The 18,071-nt window shown below is 37.4% G+C and overlaps 2 protein-coding genes across 3 annotated transcripts in view; one reads left to right on the top strand and one right to left on the bottom strand.

Annotated features, from left to right (window-relative positions):
* Window positions 1–18,071, bottom strand: part of CENPP (centromere protein P) — a 112,705-nt gene that overhangs the window by 61,995 nt on the left and 32,639 nt on the right. The gene's annotated exons all lie outside the window — the stretch shown is intronic.
* OMD (osteomodulin) lies at window positions 11,503–17,615 on the top strand. The gene is made up of 3 exons (XM_068201545.1): window positions 11,503–11,773; window positions 14,081–15,036; window positions 15,577–17,615. Exons 2-3 carry the CDS (start codon window positions 14,103–14,105, stop codon window positions 15,894–15,896), a joined length of 1,254 nt encoding a protein of 417 aa, XP_068057646.1. The 5' UTR covers window positions 11,503–11,773; window positions 14,081–14,102; the 3' UTR covers window positions 15,897–17,615.

Below are 18,071 nucleotides of genomic sequence, written 5' to 3'. Positions count from 1 at the left end.
AACAATTTCCTGTAGAATTTATTTATAGAGAAGAGCAGTAATTTCCTAGATCACCTCAAATTGATAGGATGCCTGTCACTTAAGAGAAAAAAAACTATGCTCAACGACCCTCCAGTATTTTCAGATATCATTCTTCAGCTGGCATTTGTGGTAATAATAGTTAATAGTTTCCATACCTTGCATCTTTGGCATGCTTTAACATAGACTCAGATGGATGTGTCAGTGGCACACAAACATTACGATAGAAAATGCACCTTACGCAGTTTCAGCAATGGTTTCTGAACGCGGACAAAAATGTAATTAACAGAATAGTAATTAACCGATGATAACACACTAGTGTTCAGTGATCTTCCCACAGAACAAGGCATTTCAGTATCAGCAGGTAGGAAGAAAATCTGTCAAGAAATCAACTCCACCTTTACATTCTCTAAAAATGTTACAGGGAAAGGAAAGAGGGGGAAAGAGAAACTTGATATAAATCCTTCTCAATACTTATTCCTTGTACAAGTATCTACATTTTTCTAATTAAAAAATATTTTTCCATCTAAGATTTTCAAACCTTAAAGGGCTTCTCTCTTCTGAAAATCTGCCAGGTCCCTACACGACAGTTAACAAATTTCACCAGAGGGTGGCAGCCTGTTGCTACAAATAGAAGGAAAAGCAATTCTAAAGAATAAATGACAAAGATTGTCAGAGCACTGGAAGAGCTCAGTAAACATCACAAACACTGATTAAGCAGAGGGGCCTGTTTGAGTACTAAAGTACTATTTGAGTGCTGCTAAACCCTGCGTTCTGTGTCCTGCTCTACACCATTAAATTACCAAGGGATGAAATAGTCTCATTTTTCCAAGTCTTTCCCCGCCCCTTTTCCCAATTATCAACCTACTTAATGCAGTACTTCAAACACAGCAATACAAAGAATACTGCAGCATTAGCAGACAAAGAGAAGGAAAATTAATAAGATACAAAAAGTTTAAAGAATATAAGATACTACTAAATCATTATTTTATCTTCCACCATCAGCTGTGGCAAATATACACAATGTAAATCAAAACATACCTTCAATAAAACATATTTTCTTTCATATGATCTAGGGTTAGATCTAGGGATCTTTCTCCTGCTGCTAGACTGAGCCAAAGAAGGTGAAGAAGTATTTATTTTCTTTTTCCAGTATTAATAGTGTCTTCCTGCTCTGCCCAGGATGAAACCTGCAGGAATTCAGTGTATCAGACAAGCTGGCTAGAAGTGTCAGGAAGGAGAAGAGGACAGATGGACAGAGAAGGAGCACAGCTTTTGGATCTCACTGCCTGATGTTAAGAACAAAGAGCTGCAAATTCCTAAAAGCACAGTAAAGTTTGGGCTGGATGAGCAGATTGGGATGAGGTGGGTTGAAAATGGGCTGGAAGGCAGCGAGCGCAGAGAGGGCATGTGATGAATTCCAGCTGGAGGTCAGGAACTGCCAGCGTACCCCAGGCGTCAGTGCTGGCTCCAGCTCTGCTCCCAGCTTCATTATCTATCTGCATGACAGGGCAGATCACCCTCACAAGGTCACTGGTGACCGATATGTGACTCTCTGGGGTTATGCTGCTGGAGAAATGGCCAGCAGGGGCTCGTGCAGCTCAGCTTAGGGAAGTCCAAAATCTTGTCCCTAGTGAGGGATAACCCCATGCACTGGTGGCTGATGGCTGACCTGGAAAGCAGCTTTGCAGGGAAGGATCTGTGGGTTCTGGTGGACAAACTGGACATGAGCCAGCAATGTGCCCTTGTAGAAGGATGGCTCACAGTATCCTGGGCTGCTTTAAAGGGATAAGGACAACTCTTCATTCCCAGTGTTGCTGTCACTAAGTTATTCCAAGAGCTAAGAAGCTCCAGAAGTCTGGATTCCTATGGATTTGAGTCATGGAAGCCTCAGGTCCCTCCAGCTGCTCTCTGCCTCACACCACAGCACCTCTCTGCTGCCAAAGACCAGAGCCAGCCATGTACCAAGGGGTCACTCACAGCTCTGTCCTCTCCTGGCTTCCGACTGCTCCTAAGCAGGATTTGGAACTGTCCCTTCCCAGCTGAAGGACCTCTCTGGAGCACTTTCCTCTGCCCAGCTGCTATTTTCCACAAGTTAATAACAAGCACATAAATATTTCTCTCTCTCCTGTGTCAAAATTGGTTATATTTGGTAATAAGGATTAAAAGATACTGAGTGAAATAAGTGACAAAGATAAAAGGTTCTTTTCTTTAAAAAAAACCAAGAAAGGTAAGTTTGACTATTTTAAACATAATGGAAATTTCCAAAATGTTTCATGAGTATCCCATTAGGAATTCCTGCACCTGCATTTCCCAAAAGTGAGTGAAATGACTCAGACCAGAGCAGTTGAAAAATATAAACTAAGAAGTGCAATTTTTAACCCTTCATATCTGTTTGCTAAAGCAGCAAAATATCTCAGCTACCTAAACCAGGTTGTGCATAGAAAATCTGATATGACTTCACTGTTAAGCAATTTTAGAATAATTTAATGTAATCTCAAAAAGCTTTTAGCATGTCCTAAAAAGAAATTTCTGTTATCTCTTGAAGACACTCATTCCATATTCATTCAATTGCCAGTTAAAATATTGCAGTATTTATCCAGAAAAACTATGGTACACTGCAACATACAAAATAAACATTAATATTTTCATTTAATGTAGATTAGAATTTAACAGCAGCATAATAATAAAAACAGTACTAAACTAAAAATAATGAATTTCTGTTCTGAAGGCTCTTTTTTTCCTCATTCTCTATGCTTAGAATTTAACATTGCTTCTTGGGCTTGTGTTGGGATTTTTCCCTCTTTTCTGGGGAGATTAGAGATTTGAGAACAATGCTGCTAATAGGAAACATATGGAAAAGTTCTGGAGTAAGTGAAAATCTGACTTGAATTCCAAATGCCACGTATCACATACCACACTCTAAATTATCTGCTAAGATAAATGCAAGATTTACCTTCCATACTCAGTGAATCACATGAGATGGAAGACAAGGTTATGTATGAAATAAACAAAAACAGACTTCCATGATATTTAAGAGACTTCCAAAACTAATCAATATTTTGAAGCAAGCTGGGATGTTTCTCAAAGCCCATGTGAGCCAGTAAAAGATTGGCTCAACAGAACATGCTGCCTTGCTGCAGACAGCCTTGCTGCAGTTTTTCATATAAAATATGTACATTTCTACCCAAGTGAACAGTCAGGCTCTGGATTTAACCACTGTGCTGCTGTGGTTGCAGTGGGAACCCCTCACAGCCAGGTTTTCCTATGCATAAACACTTTCCTGTCTCAAGTCCCTGTCCAGGGGAAATGTGACAACAATGAGATTTCTGGCACAGCAGCACTGAAGACTCAGTTTTGATGAGAATCTCACACATTTCCCCAGGCATCCAAGCCTTGCCCCAAACTCCCTGTGCAGCAGCCGGGAATTTAACAAGCCTGGATGCACCAGACTAACCACACGTACAGAGAACCCCTCAAGAAGTGATTCACACACCTGGTTCATGCCACTTGTGCTACCCACCACCTGCACAAAGGTTTCTATCAGAATCAAGCAGAAACACTGAAATCAACAGTTTCTCCTCACAATTTCATTTGCAGGAACTATTACGGTGTTACAGTCTCTGCTAAGAATGGAAAAAATCTTGAGCTGTCAGGCTGCCAGAGGATGGAAAATTTCCAGAGGGACAGAGAGGGAGAAAGTCACAGACACAAGCATGGACTTGCCTCTTAATTCTTCAGCTGGTGGCATTTCCAAAAGTTGTTTAGACATAAAGACCAATGAAAATATTTTTCTTCCAGAAACACTCTTCACAGTGCGTGTTAACTCATTTGTGGAAAAGAAAACTGGCCAGCCATTCCAAAAGATAATATTTAACCAACATTTATATCTTATTTAGGCCACCAAGAACATACAGTCACCATTATTATCCTTCTGTCACCTCTATCTTATTTTCCAGGTCAAAACAAGGAACAACAAAGGAGTCACAAGTCACTAAAAAGGGCCTAATTTTAGCATGAAGAAACCACTTTTGTATTAACCTTGTGAGAAGATGTCCAGACTCAGGAAGTGACAGAATAATGTATTATTCTGCAAGAATAATAAAAGCAACTGTCTATACTAATTTGTCCAGCAGCAATACTGTGATGCAGCTTAATTATTACTTGCTTAAGAAAAACTAAGTGATAAATACCTAGAAATTAATAACTTCAGGAAAGCTTACTTGGCTTTTTGGAATGCATATTTTTTCATTTATAGTTTAAGCTAATACATTCAGTTACTATTTAGATGTTACCCTCCTGTAAATTAATATTACTGGTATCTTATATTTCCTCAGATACTAGATTTTACAAGGAAAAAGACTTTTGACTTAACTCCATTAAAAAATTTACTAACATAGAAAAAAGAAAGCCAGATAATTTTCAAGAAAACAGCAAAACTAAATATCAGTACAAAAGTAGAATATTTTACCCCCATAGTCCCTGACTGCATAATGCTGCCCTTTAATGCAAACCAGCAGAACCATCACGTAATAGGATAAATTTTGAGATGAAAGAATCGGGATACTTTAGGGCTATTTTCCATGCAAACACCTACCTAACCTGGACAGTTAATAATCTCTCTGACAAACTATGCTCCTGTACAGTGGCCTGTAAATGTGAGGTATTTGATATGAAGATAAAAGTCTGTCATGATGCCATACGGAAGAAAACACTTCAAACCTCACACCATCATTATCACACCCAGCCCCCCAAAGCACTTTCTTAACCAACATGCCAAGAGATCCCTTGTTTCCCCTGTCAGGACAACAGTTAACAATTAGCATTTATAAACCCACAGCCTTTTATTTCAGAAAAATAGAAACTAAGTCTGATCTAAACCAAATCTTCAATATCCTACTTATTCCCTCTAATAGATGGAAGGAAAAAAGTAGTTACCCTTTATGAAAGCTCTGTATCATTATTTATGATAAAGTCACAAATAAAGCGAGTATTTTAAAAATATAAAATGTTTCTTACCATAAACTAACTACAACTCTTGGTGCTGTTTTCCTTGAGCGCGTTCCATTGGAGCACACATGTGTAAGGCAATATTTCATTACTCCTGTTTTAGGAATGCTTTGCCTTAGCAACACTGTGTTTTATGGATTTATACTGCTTCTAGTGCCTTGTGCTTAGGACAGAAAGGGTAATGTATGCTTCCCACTTGAACAGTTCCCTCCCAAAATCAGAATGCACAGGAACTGAGGAGAAAATGTGAGCATGGAAAACACATCTGTCAGATGTGCAACTGCTTCGTAAAGGCCCTGCTCTGTCTTTCTAAAGGGTACGTTTCTACTCAAACATCTCACCATGGCTAAACCCAGTATCTAGTTCAGTCATTAGCAATTCAAAACAACTACCCCAGTCCCCATTCTGGGGCTGCTTTCACAACACACAAACTTATTTATAAGTTTCAGCATTAAGCCAAGTGTTTGGCAAAGATGTGAAGGGAGATCTGGACAGCTGTCTTGCATTAAAACTGACATTTTTAAAGGGAGCTACTACTACCAGCTCAGTTCTGTTAAAGTTTAATCACTCAAAGCACCAATTTCATGCCATTCCCTTACTAAGACCCAGTTAATATTTTTTTTAGTAATTGATTTTTTTAGAACAAAAATGTTATGAATGTTAATATTTTGGCTACAATCAACTTTAGGCATTTACTCCACTCTGCAAAAAGCAATAGGACGAGGCAAGAGAAGGCATTGAAAGCAAGACAGAACAAGGACACACTTGCCAGATTACCATGGAAGGTCTGTAATGCCCAGATCAACTTTTCCTCCTTAATGAAATGGAAAGAGAGGCTGTGGCTGCCCCATCCCTGGCAGTACCCAAGGCCAGGCTGGACAAAGCTTGAAGCAACCTGGGATAGTGGATGGTCCCTGCCCATGGCAGTGGCTGGAACGGGATGAGCTTTCATCATTCTATGATTCTCTGAGTACTGGTTTTAGTGTGAGCCTTGCTCAAGTCTTCACAGTACGGCCTTTTAAGGATCCCAGAACAGGTAATAGAAGAAACAACTTCCAGCCAGAGTGATTGGATCAAAATAAGACCCTCCCCAGAGCTCTGCTAAGGAGGAGCTGTGACTCACAGATTATTCCAACAACAGAGAAACCCTTTTGATTTGATTAACTCCCATAAATCAAAAGACACACTGGTTTTGTATATCAAGCACAAGCATCGCTTCCAAAGGACTGTTAATATTAAAGAAAGTTCAAACAAAATGGAGATAATAATGGAGAGTAACCAAAGGAAATAAAGGATAGAGATGATATCTTTCCTTATAAGAAAATATGCTAGGGTACAGAATGATGTGTAATAACACCTGGTGTTTCTATGAAAGCTTCCAAGTCACAGATTCTGGCTGCATAGTAACTGCACTGCAGGCCATAAAGGCAATGTGGTGCCGGCATTTCAAGGTCTGTGCTAAAAGGAGAGGATTTATTCTCTTTAAAAAAGAAGGGATAATAAAAATTAAGAACCATTTTAAGGCTGATGTTCACTTTCCAGACTATAGGAGAGAACTGAGCAGCTGCCTGGCAGAATCCTCTGCACCACCAGGCTGGACAGTTGTATTTGTTTGAATATTTCTAGAGCAATAGGTATTTAAGAAAAGAAACACATTCTGTAGTCACTGTAAAATCAAAGACCATCACTCTTAAACACACTCCGAAGCGTAAATAGGAAGCACTTTCCATCACGTACAAGGAGAAAATTTCTGCTAATGCAAAACACTTTCCTACTCATGATCATTCAGGAATGCTTTGGCAACTAACTTAGACAACTACTCTTTATCCTTGCCTGGAAGTGCCTAAAAAAGCTTATAAACATATGATTTTTAGATTGGATGCAAACCTGAGAACAATCTGAAGTTGCAAGCACATTTACTAACTCTTTAACCAAAATTGCAGGAAGTCCTTAGCTATAAATGAATGAAACAAGCTAATGAATAAGGTATTAATATAAATTATTATGGTAGAATTCACATGATCTCTTTTAGACATCTACCAGTTTAGGGCACTAAGTCAGCAGTTCTGCTCAAAATAAATGAGAAGTGCCTGCTTTGGAACAGACACTCAGTTCCATTACCTTTCCTCACTTTCCTCCCTTCCAGAACACTGTGTTCTTTTATTTACAATGTTATTAGCGAGTGCAGGACACCTGTCATATACTGTGATCATTTATATAATTTTATATAAGACACAAATCAGGCAAACTAAAGACTCTGTTAAAGTTTGAGGTCCAACTGCTATTACTGCCTCAAGAAAATGAATATACCTGCACCAGTAAACAGTGGTTGCAAAACCAGACAATTATTCCCAGAACTCCACATGGGAGGAAAGCACAGCCCAAAGTCATCTTGGAACAACCAAGGCAGGCTGTATAAAAATACAGAGTATAACGCAAAGCATATTTATTAAACAAGCTACTCAATTACTAAAAACACAAGTGTCAGCTGACAACAGTGACTCTCCTCAGCAGAGATTTATAATGTCATACAATTCAGGGTATTTTAGAGTAACCAGACACTATTTGCTACAGATAATATTGCTTACATCAATTTTCAACTTGTTTAATTATTCCAGTGTAAATTGTTTATGACTACTTGTTACTGTGTTAGTAGAAACACCACAGGATGAGTACAACCTTATTTAGATGCCTCTACTGTAGAAAGTAAAATCCATTCTAAAAAAACCATAACCTCTCCCAATATACTATTAAATCCTTCTAAGATTTCTAACACAGCAGTATATTCAGAAAAAATGTTACATCCCTTCTCTTCTGTCAGTCCTTCAAAGTCAATTATCACTACCATAAATTGATATTGTCATACAAAAACCCTCACATATTATAAATTTGAACATGCCAGGAAACTTGATACTTTGCTTTTGCAGTACCAATTGTTCCTTGCATATGGTCATGCACAAGTGTAACCAATCATCCTAATGTATTGCTTCTAAATGCATTGATGCTTCTAGTGAATTCAGCCCTAAAAATTCAGTGTATCACTGTTCATTAGTAGAAGTTACTCAATAATTTCCTATGAGATTGTAATTAATTCCCATGCTACAAGGTCAATAAGCTCAACTGTTTTCAGTTGCTCAACATGTTCTTCCCAGGAGCTCTTAGCAAAATAAAGCAAAACATTGAAAACAGGCTGCACAAGATGTGGACTGCCAGAGTTTGGATCTCATAATACCACCTACTAAATGGGAAATAAATAGGGACCACACAACAAGGTTCAGGTCAGAGGCAACAGAAAGCCCCACACAGGGCACAGCTCTGTCCTTTGCTTTTTCAAACAGATCAGGCCTTGTCTCAGCTCTGTTGATATGATTTGATGGCCCCTTTTCCATAGCCTTTAAAAACACACGTTCCCACAGGGACATGCTCCTGGAATGACTTTCCATTCCATGAAGAGCAGAACACCACCAAAGCCTGTGAGGCCTCAGGCTGGACTGGAGGCTCTGCAAGAACAAGACCTTCAGCATCTCCATTTACTGAGCTCTACACTTCAGTCAGTGACTTTTCAGAGGAGTTCTGGCACAGGATAAATAAATCCAGCAGCCACTACAGCCCCAATGTTCAGTCAGCTCTGCCAAAGGCAAGCACAGGTAAGAAGCACATTTGCAGATCATCCATGGAATTCACAGAGGCTGCAGGTGGCTGCTGACAGCAGCGCCGGGCTGCCAGTTAACGCTTGAAAATTGGGATGCCAAGAGCTTCTGTGCCTACAATGTGACTTTGAAGAGCAGCCCAGCCTCAATGACATTGCCAACAGCCGTTTCCTACCCACAGGCTTTACAAGGAACCAAATTACAGCCTTCACAGCTCCTTGTTATATCTGACTATGCACTCCCTTTTTTACTGTGCTCTCACTCACAGGAACAAACATCACCAATTCTTATCTAAACCACAGAATTCCTTCAACTTTTTTGAAGCTGACAACTTCAAAGTTGTCAACTAAGGATTTTTAAATTTTGAGCAGGAGGCCTTTTCTGACATCTGATAGCAGGGCCAGACTTTTGCCATTCTATGAAGATCATGTTTCCAACACAGTCCTCAGGTCTAACTTCCCCAGCCTGGCTTCATTTGAGTTCCCTAAACCCTCTATAAACAAAATGTACTTTTTTTTTTCCTTTATACTTAATATGACCATTATAAATTTTGGATGGAAAGGAAAAAAGAACTCACGACGATAAACCCACCAAAAACAAAGAGACCTAAAAATCTTTTACAGTCAGACAGTGAATATAAGGAAAAGGCCCTATAATTGAAAGTAATTTATACCTTCTTATTATCAGGGCCATTCACCTCAAGGCCACTGTTGATCTTTTCTACTTTATCCCAAGAATATTTTGACTAAAATTTGGAAATTTAAAATGTGTTCAGTAGACCATACTCAACTAGCTAAAAACCCCTAAATTAATAAAATAATAGAACAGTCTCTCTTGTGTCTTCAGCTCAGAAACAAAATTGGAAAAGCTGACAAGTCTAATAAGTTGAATGTAGTTAATGGGGATGGTGAAATTCCAAAGATTTTAATTGATGAAAAGGATCCATCCAAGTTTAGCTAAAGAAAATAAATCAGCTTGAAGCCAACTCAGACTTCTAGCTTGCCATACATCCCACTTTGCATCACAACTGCATAAATAAAATTACAAATCAACATTAGAAATAATTCCTTCCAAAGCATTCTTAAAACTAAAAAAACAAAACATGCTGAACATTCAATAAATTTTTACAGCCTCTGAAACAAGAAGTCTAACATGAAGGATGCTAAATTTAATCCCCTAATTATCTGCCTTGTAAGGAAATGCCTGCCACACCACAAATGAAAAAGAAGATCAAACCACACAATCTGACCAAGATCACAAAGTATAGACTTGTTTGTCTCCAAAACAGCTCTTGCAACAAAACAGGAACTGAGTCTTAATATATTCCATGACTAGAGCTGCATCAGCCTCTGAAGCTCAATATGCTTCAAATCAAGAGCTTTACCACAATTTTTCAAAGGACAGATTCTTCTGTCCAGCCACCATGGATTTTTAAATTCGTCATGAGATTTTAGATCTCCTAAGAGCTTAAGAGACTTTGGGACAAAATCAGTAGTAGAAAACAATACAAAAATATCAGGTATGAAATTGGAACTCTAATTCTTATCTTTGGATAAAATAGTTTTATGTATGTTTTACTTATGGCTGTTACTAGAACAAAAACCATGTGCCATGTTCTTTGTCTTGTGCTTAAAAAATACCCAAACCTTGTAGCACTCAGTAACATTTTACTAACTGGTCATGAACTTGGTGGGGCTTTTTTCATCTCTCACTGTGTATGTATTCTATTAATTATTTAAGAAAAAATAATTACTCATTTTGATTTAGAGGTACAATGTAGCTATTCAACTATTTGTGGCACTATTAATCAAAGACTATGGGGTTTTAATTTCTCTCTTTCAACTTCTCCCTTGTATTCTGTATTCCCTACATAAATATATGACTGCTTTAGTTTATTTCTAGTATTGCCAACTCCTACAATATCACTTTGGTCATGACTTCTGGTGCTTTTGTTTGTACCCCAAATGTTAGAATTACGTATGATTTAGTTCCTTAAAAATATTATTGTCCTCAACATTAGAGAAGAAACTTGAAAAGGCTGAGCAAATCATGAGCTTCATGAAGCTCAAAGACAAAAAACGTAAAGTACTGCATTTAAAAAACAATTATGATACTTCCAAGGCACTTTTTAAGAAGAATTTTTAAGAACCAGATTCTTCCTTGTGAACAGATTTTGAAAGAAAGTAATTCTTTTACCAAGCCAAAAGCATAATTAAATGCTTTGGATAAATCATACACTTAAATCACGTCACAAAAAAAATTTTTCCATTTTCTCAATTTTTTGCATATATCACAGTTATTTAAGTATCATATAGCAGCAAAGGCAGATAACTGTACCTTCTTTCTTTAATTCATCTTAAAACCTAAGATAAATATTTTTCTTGAGCAAAATGGTTTATGTTTCATGTCATAATTATCCTTTGCACAAGATTTATGCTCTCTCTATGCAACTTATCAAATAAGATGTTGGAAAGTTACTGTGAATGCTCAACTTTAACACCACCACACCGACAGCACCTCATAAAACAAATCCTCTGCAGGAAGGAGATAGGACACAGACATTGTGGAGGGGAAAGTAAGGAAGAGGTATAAGGGCTTATTTATAGCACATACTTCCCCTTGATTTTGGTAAGGTTAATTTTTTTACTGTTTCTTAACTTCATCCTCAGAGGACAAACCCTTCACAGAACTGAATCACTGCAGCTGAAGCCGCATGATGAACTAATAACCTCTGTAATAATTTTTGAAGCCTTATTCTCTTTTTTTTTTAAATGGGAGTTGGTAACTAAAAGGAATCCTGCCAATTATATTGAAGGGATTTGAACAAAAGGAGAAATTGCTTCACAGCCTTATGACACAGCATCTACAGCAAGTGATGATGTGGCACAAAGCAGTTTTTTTAATTTTACTGGCAAATCAGAAGAGGGGCCACAGGGCTGTTATTTTGTGTTGCCTTCCCACAAGGCTCCTTACCACAAAATATGGCTTAGACAGACCTTTTGTTCCTCCAGCTGGGGTAGGCTATGTCTTAGATGATTTCACCAGCACAAGAACTTGCTGCCCTCTACAACTTGAACTTCTCAGACTTCCAAAGAGTAAGTTTTCTTGGTAAGCAGGAATAAAATGAACTGATTGTGTTATTTTTCAGTGAAGAGTGATTCATGCATGTTATATAATATTTAGCTTTCAGCGAGTAAACTGCTTGCAAATACAATTACTGAGCTCAGACTTGATTACAGATGGTAAAGAATCAAGCTTCCAAGATTTTCTATTGTTTTTCAACTTTGTAATTATGTGTTTTATCATATTGTGTGCATTTGACCTGCATTTCCTGTTATCAAGTTTCACCTGACATGAGTGTTTTAAAGCTAGTTAAATTCTTAGAAATACTTCATGAAGATATTTCATGAGGTGTCAGTGTCTCAGTGTTTTGAGACACAACCGGCAAACCTGGCAGGACAGTTACTATTCTACCAGTAAGATACTCAGCTACAGCCAAAGTATCAAAATGTCTCCCTAAAACCAGCTCCTCCCTCTCCATTAAACCTGTGGGAGACTTTGGCACATACTACTTCTTATTTATCATTTCATCTGACATGATGGGAGCGCTCTTCACATTGTCCACATGGCAAGCAGATCAACCCCACAACAGCCTTATTCCTCGAAGTGAGAAGACTTACCTGAGTTGTCCCTCATGGTTTCTAAGGACAATTGCGGCACCAAGAACAAAAATTATTAACTGAAAGTTTTGTGACATGGAGTAGAAGTGCTGAGAGAATAGAACCAGAAGGTGAAGCTCAAGTTCTGGACCGCAGCTGAAGAGGGAGGAATCAAAAGGAAACAAAGAGCATGAAATAGGCAATGGGGACAGACTGGGATCTGTTCCACAAAACCAGAAAGCAGTCATGGGAGTTAGAAACAGATTTTAGATAGACACCAACTGGACTGATTAGAAGATATTCTGATATACACTGCCTGAAATATGAAACGCAGGGAATTCCTCCTGAAGCACAGAATTCTTTCTCAACTCAGCACAGTGCATTTATGCAGCACTGTGGTGCAAGGCTCCTCTATGTCTCTGCTAATTGCTTAATTAGCTCGGACATCCCACAATGCTGCAGGGATACAGAGTCCCTGGCTTTGCAAAGGACCTACCTGGAGAGGAGTTCCTGACTCCAGTCAAACCTAGTTTTAAGGTTTTCATCAGTTAAGAAACTCGACTGCATTCAAATGCAAAGTTAGATATGCAGGTTAGGCAATACCATATGGTGACACCCAGCCACTGGCACACACAGGCTGTGTCTCACAGCACGATTACAAGGATGCACCAAATTCCAATAGTTTGTTACTATTTTTCTACTTAGAATTCTCTCTTTCCTGTTCAGTTCATAGAATGCATCACACATTAGGTAATCAATGCTAGGAATCACCAGAAGTGACTACTTGTCTCACCTCCTTTCTTACTGAGTGTACAGTAAACAAATATTGACAAAGAGTCCCTGGGGTACAAAACATATATGAAAAAAAAAAAAAGAGAATAACTGCTTTTCTCTCTCTGCTTCAGGGTATACTGAGCAAAGTCTCTTAAATTTTTCCATTATTTCTGTGGTTTGACCTGCAATGTAACATTTTGACTCGTTGCTGCTTAAATTGATCAGCTTGACATGATTCACAACTCTTATTCTGCCAAATAACAAGGTTCCTTTGACTGCATAAAGTAATCCAAAAGGTTAGACTGGTTCTGGGCATCAGAAATTTGACCTACAAAATGATTTTGCCTTTCACAGCATCAGGATTTCACCTCAGAAGGGTATTTGGAAGGTAAACTAATTCACACCTATAATGAACATATGATTACATAAGCAGAAGAAGTCTACTACTTATCACTAAAGATTTTATACCATGTGCAATGTACGATGGTTGAATTGTACTGGCTTTAAATAAATTATGGGAACAGAAAAATCACACCATCCTTAACACAGTACTAAGTCAGTCATGTTTTGTGGAAAATAAAAAAACAACACAAAATGCCACAAAACAGACAATTTGCAGAGCCACACAAATTTCTATTTTACTTCACATACAATATTTCCAAGTAATCTATTTCAATGTTCTTTTTATAGAAACAATCCTGTTATGGTACCTTCAGTACCAAGCACAGCACAGATGGACAGCTGTTCCTTGCCTGAAGTCAGACCAGAAAACCTCTGTTTACTTCAAGGACAGTAAATTTGTTTGTTTTTTACATGGAAGGTACAGATCAAAACTTGTGTTTCCTAGTAATGTCACAGTGTTGCCAAAAAAAGGCATTATTCTACTTCATTATATATTGCTGCTACTTAAATCTTCTGTGCTATTTACTTTATAACTATCTAAAACTTAATGTTTCTTCTCATCAACAGGTCACAACATATCAATTTAAATATGGGGATTCTGAGCCACCTATTGATCCTCCACCTCCTCGGGGCTGCTTTGGTCTTTTGTCAGTATGAAGACTATGATTTTGAGGATGAATATGGTGGGGAGCCAGATCATCAACTTCCATATTATTTTAACCCAAATGCCCAAGCTGAAGTTCCTCGTTTTCCTTTTCCAGTTGAGTGTGCCAAAGAATGCTTTTGTCCACCAGCTTTTCCCTTATCCATGTACTGCGATCACCGGAAACTCAAGACAATACCAAACATCCCCAGTCACGTCCAACAACTTTATCTGCAAAACAACAACATTGAAGCTGTGCCTGCAGGACCATTCACTAATGTTACATTCATAAGGGAAATTAACCTCAGCTACAACAATATTAAATTCCATATGATCGACCTCGGTGTTTTTGCCAAACTTTCACACTTAGTGCAACTTCATTTACAACATAATGAATTAGAAGAATTTCCATTCCCTCTGCCCAGCTCTCTGGAGAGACTCCTCCTTGGTTTCAATAAAATTTCCCGGTTGCCTGGAAATGCATTGGAAGGCTTGCCCAACGTGACCACGCTTGACCTTTGCAGTAACTTTCTTGATGACTCAGTATTCAAAGAAAGACCCTTCTCAAACATGAAAAATTTAATGCAGCTCAACTTATGCAACAACAAATTACAGACAATGCCTCCTGACCTGCCACCATCACTTCGGCATCTTTCTCTTGAAAATAATTCCATTTCTCATATTCCAGAAAACTACTTCCACAGACTTCCCCACATCATTGCTCTAAGATTGTCCCACAATAACCTGCAGGACATTCCACACAACACCTTTAATCTACCCAACCTTCTAGAACTTAATCTTGGACATAACAAATTGAAACAAGTGTTCTATATTCCAAGAAGTTTGCAGCATTTGTACATTGAAGGCAATGACATTGAAAGTAGGTTGATGGTTAAACTTTGTAAAAAGCAATAAACTTAGAGGATTTTGGCACTGGTCGTGGGAGAAGTGTGGGGAGAATATCATCCTATATCCTTTGGAATGCAATATAAACACATCCTCAGTCACTTGAGACCAATGTGAAATTAGAGAAGATTTAATTTTTGAAGCTTTCCTCTAATTCACAGTTCTTTGTAAAAGTTAATACCAGTTTTTAATGTAACAGCTAAAATTTTTTTGAAAATTGCTTCTGATTTAGCAACTGAAAAAAACATACAGAAAAAAGGAATTATGAAAATATTTCATTCTCATAAAACAGTAATTATACATCCCTTACCTCACAACCATATATTTTGCAAGCCCCCAAACTGGTACCATTGTCAGTTACAAAACTGATTTAAAACATAGAGAAAGGTTGTATTACGATGCGCCATGAAAACATTTTCAATTTTAAATTTCTAAACCCAAGTTTCACTTTTGCAATAGATCTAAAACATAACCACTTTCTGCATTTTAATTAATATTTTTTACTCTCTTACAGACATCAATGTTACTGTGATGTGTCCAACTCTGGACCCACTGAACATCAAGCAGTTAACCTACATACGAGTGGACCAGAACAAGCTCACAAGCCCCATCAGCACCTACGCCTTCTTCTGCTTCCCTCTCATCAGAACCATTTATTATGGAGAGCAAAATGTCACTGTCAGCAGGCCAAGTCAGCTCAGAACACCAGTGTTTCGGCGGTTTCTAACACCAGAGGAATTCCAGGAAGCAGAAGACAATAATGAAATGCTCAATCAAGAAACCGAAGAAGATCATGAAGCGGAAGACAGCTATTTTCATCCTTACTATCACTGAAGTAATCATTGTTAATAAGTATATATGGACATTTCTCATTAGTCTGGGTTATTCATATCTATTCTAGAACAACTGGGCAATTTGGGATATTCAAGATGCATGGATAAAGTGGAAATAGGAGTTTAAAGTAGGTAAACGTCCTATTATTGGTATAGCAAAAAACAACACTAGGAACAAAGAGAACTCTCCTGAGCATTAGATAAAGGTCTGACACATAACCTGGGTTGATGATGGGCTCACCTTTGGGTGAGCAACCAAAGTGAAAGAAAAATGACTTGAAAAGCTTCTCTTTTCTAAGGTGATCCAATTGCAAAATGACTAAAATACAAATCAGTGTCATAATTCAATAGGAACAAGTGACTAAGGCAAAAAATCCATCCAGCTCTACATACTACTGCTGACAGCAGTAGCAAAGAGACGCTCTAGAGAAAAGGACAAGAGATTGAGATTACAAAATAATTCCACAAGGTTCCTCTTTTGGAATACAGGTATTTCTTCTTCCAGTTTCTAACTGGACGAGGACATCACAACTATGGAGCTTCAAACCTTCCTGATATTATGTTTCAAGTGTCCTGACAAGCTGTATTATAATACTCACTTCTTTGGTTGTCCTTTAATTATCACAATCTTTCAAAGTAGATTTCAGCTTATTACTAACACATGCAATAAACAATCTTTCACCAAGCTGCTGGGATCTAGGGAAAAGCATGTGCATTTACACAACTGAACCATTAGCATTTCTATTTTCCCTATGCTTCAGCCCATGTTATTTTACAAGACACATAGAAATGTAATGTAATCTTTGCATTTAGAATTATTCATCAAGTAGGACAGGTACAATGAAAAGCATTACAGGTTTTTTTAACTATTAATTTATCCCTCTGCACAGCTAATACCAATTAGCTGTATTCTGCTTCAAACATTGCTTTAAGTAACCTGAAGAAAACTTCGAGCGATGCAAATTTTTTTATATCTTATGTCTAGAAACAGATCCAGATCACTACAGGGGAAGATAACACTATAGAGCACCACACTGCCTTTTTTTATCACTTCTTTATTTTTCAGCCCTTTTTCTTTGATAGATCTTTACTAGCTGTGAGGAAAAAAATCCCTGTTTTCAACAGCAAAATTAATTTTTTGCAAGTGATAGATTCATACATCATACTACCAACTTTGCATAATTTTATGTAGTCTTTTTAGTTGTCCTACACTTAAAGTACAATGTAATCAGATTTCTATTAGAATTTGAAAAGCTAGGCAGGCTTCATTTTTTGTCTTAGAATTTCAGGGGTTTTATTTAGGCCCATATTAATATTTATGGTTTCTGATGTATCAACTGAAATATTAAGAAAATGAAAATACTTAATTACTTCTTTTTAAGATAAAGATTTATTTTAAGGCTATGAATATAAACTTTAAGAATATATATAGACTTTAAGGACAACTGGTTGTAAGAATTTGTGGGTACAAAATTTATTCTATTGTTATTAATTAGTGGCTCTTCAGCCAACTAACTTGAGAAATCTGCTCCTCTCTCCTTCCCCTTTTTCTTATTTGCATTTTGAGCAGATCCAGCATTCAGAGCAAACTATTTTATTGTCACCTTACAAATTCACAGCACTACAGAATGTCTGCTTTTTTAAAAAAATTACTAATGTTTATCACCCTTAAACACCTCTGGGTTTCTAAAAAAGGAACACATGCATGTATTCATTCCTTAGGTACTCAATATCACTTATGTACATTATATATAAGAATTTAGATACATCTATAACTTTGCTTTATTAATATATACATGTAGCACATTAACCTTTCAACTATTTCAGATTTTAAGTGAATGGTGCACAAAATGCAAATCTAAAATAAGAGGCTTTTTTGAAAGGCTTGCTCAGCTTTAAAAATAAAAGAACACTATCCTGCTGTAGTACATTACATCTTTTATCACAAACTTTCTGCTTTTTAAAGACATTTATGAAACAAAGCTTAGCTTTACTTTTAAAGTAGAAGTCAAAATATTGACATTATATACATTTCTCAAAGTCAAACTGGAAATTATTGAAAACTTCAGAGCTGTATTATTACACTTGACTCATTCAGGTGGAACATGAAATTTGTATTACAAGCAGAACTATTATAACTCACTTTTCTTTCAATTAATATTATCATATAATCTGT

This window comes from Anomalospiza imberbis, chromosome 11, assembly GCF_031753505.1.
Source record: "Anomalospiza imberbis isolate Cuckoo-Finch-1a 21T00152 chromosome 11, ASM3175350v1, whole genome shotgun sequence".
NCBI classification, from domain to species: Eukaryota; Metazoa; Chordata; class Aves; order Passeriformes; family Viduidae; genus Anomalospiza; species Anomalospiza imberbis.
The sequence above is the reverse complement of the archived record's forward strand: the minus strand, read 5'-3'. Positions and strand labels throughout refer to the sequence as shown.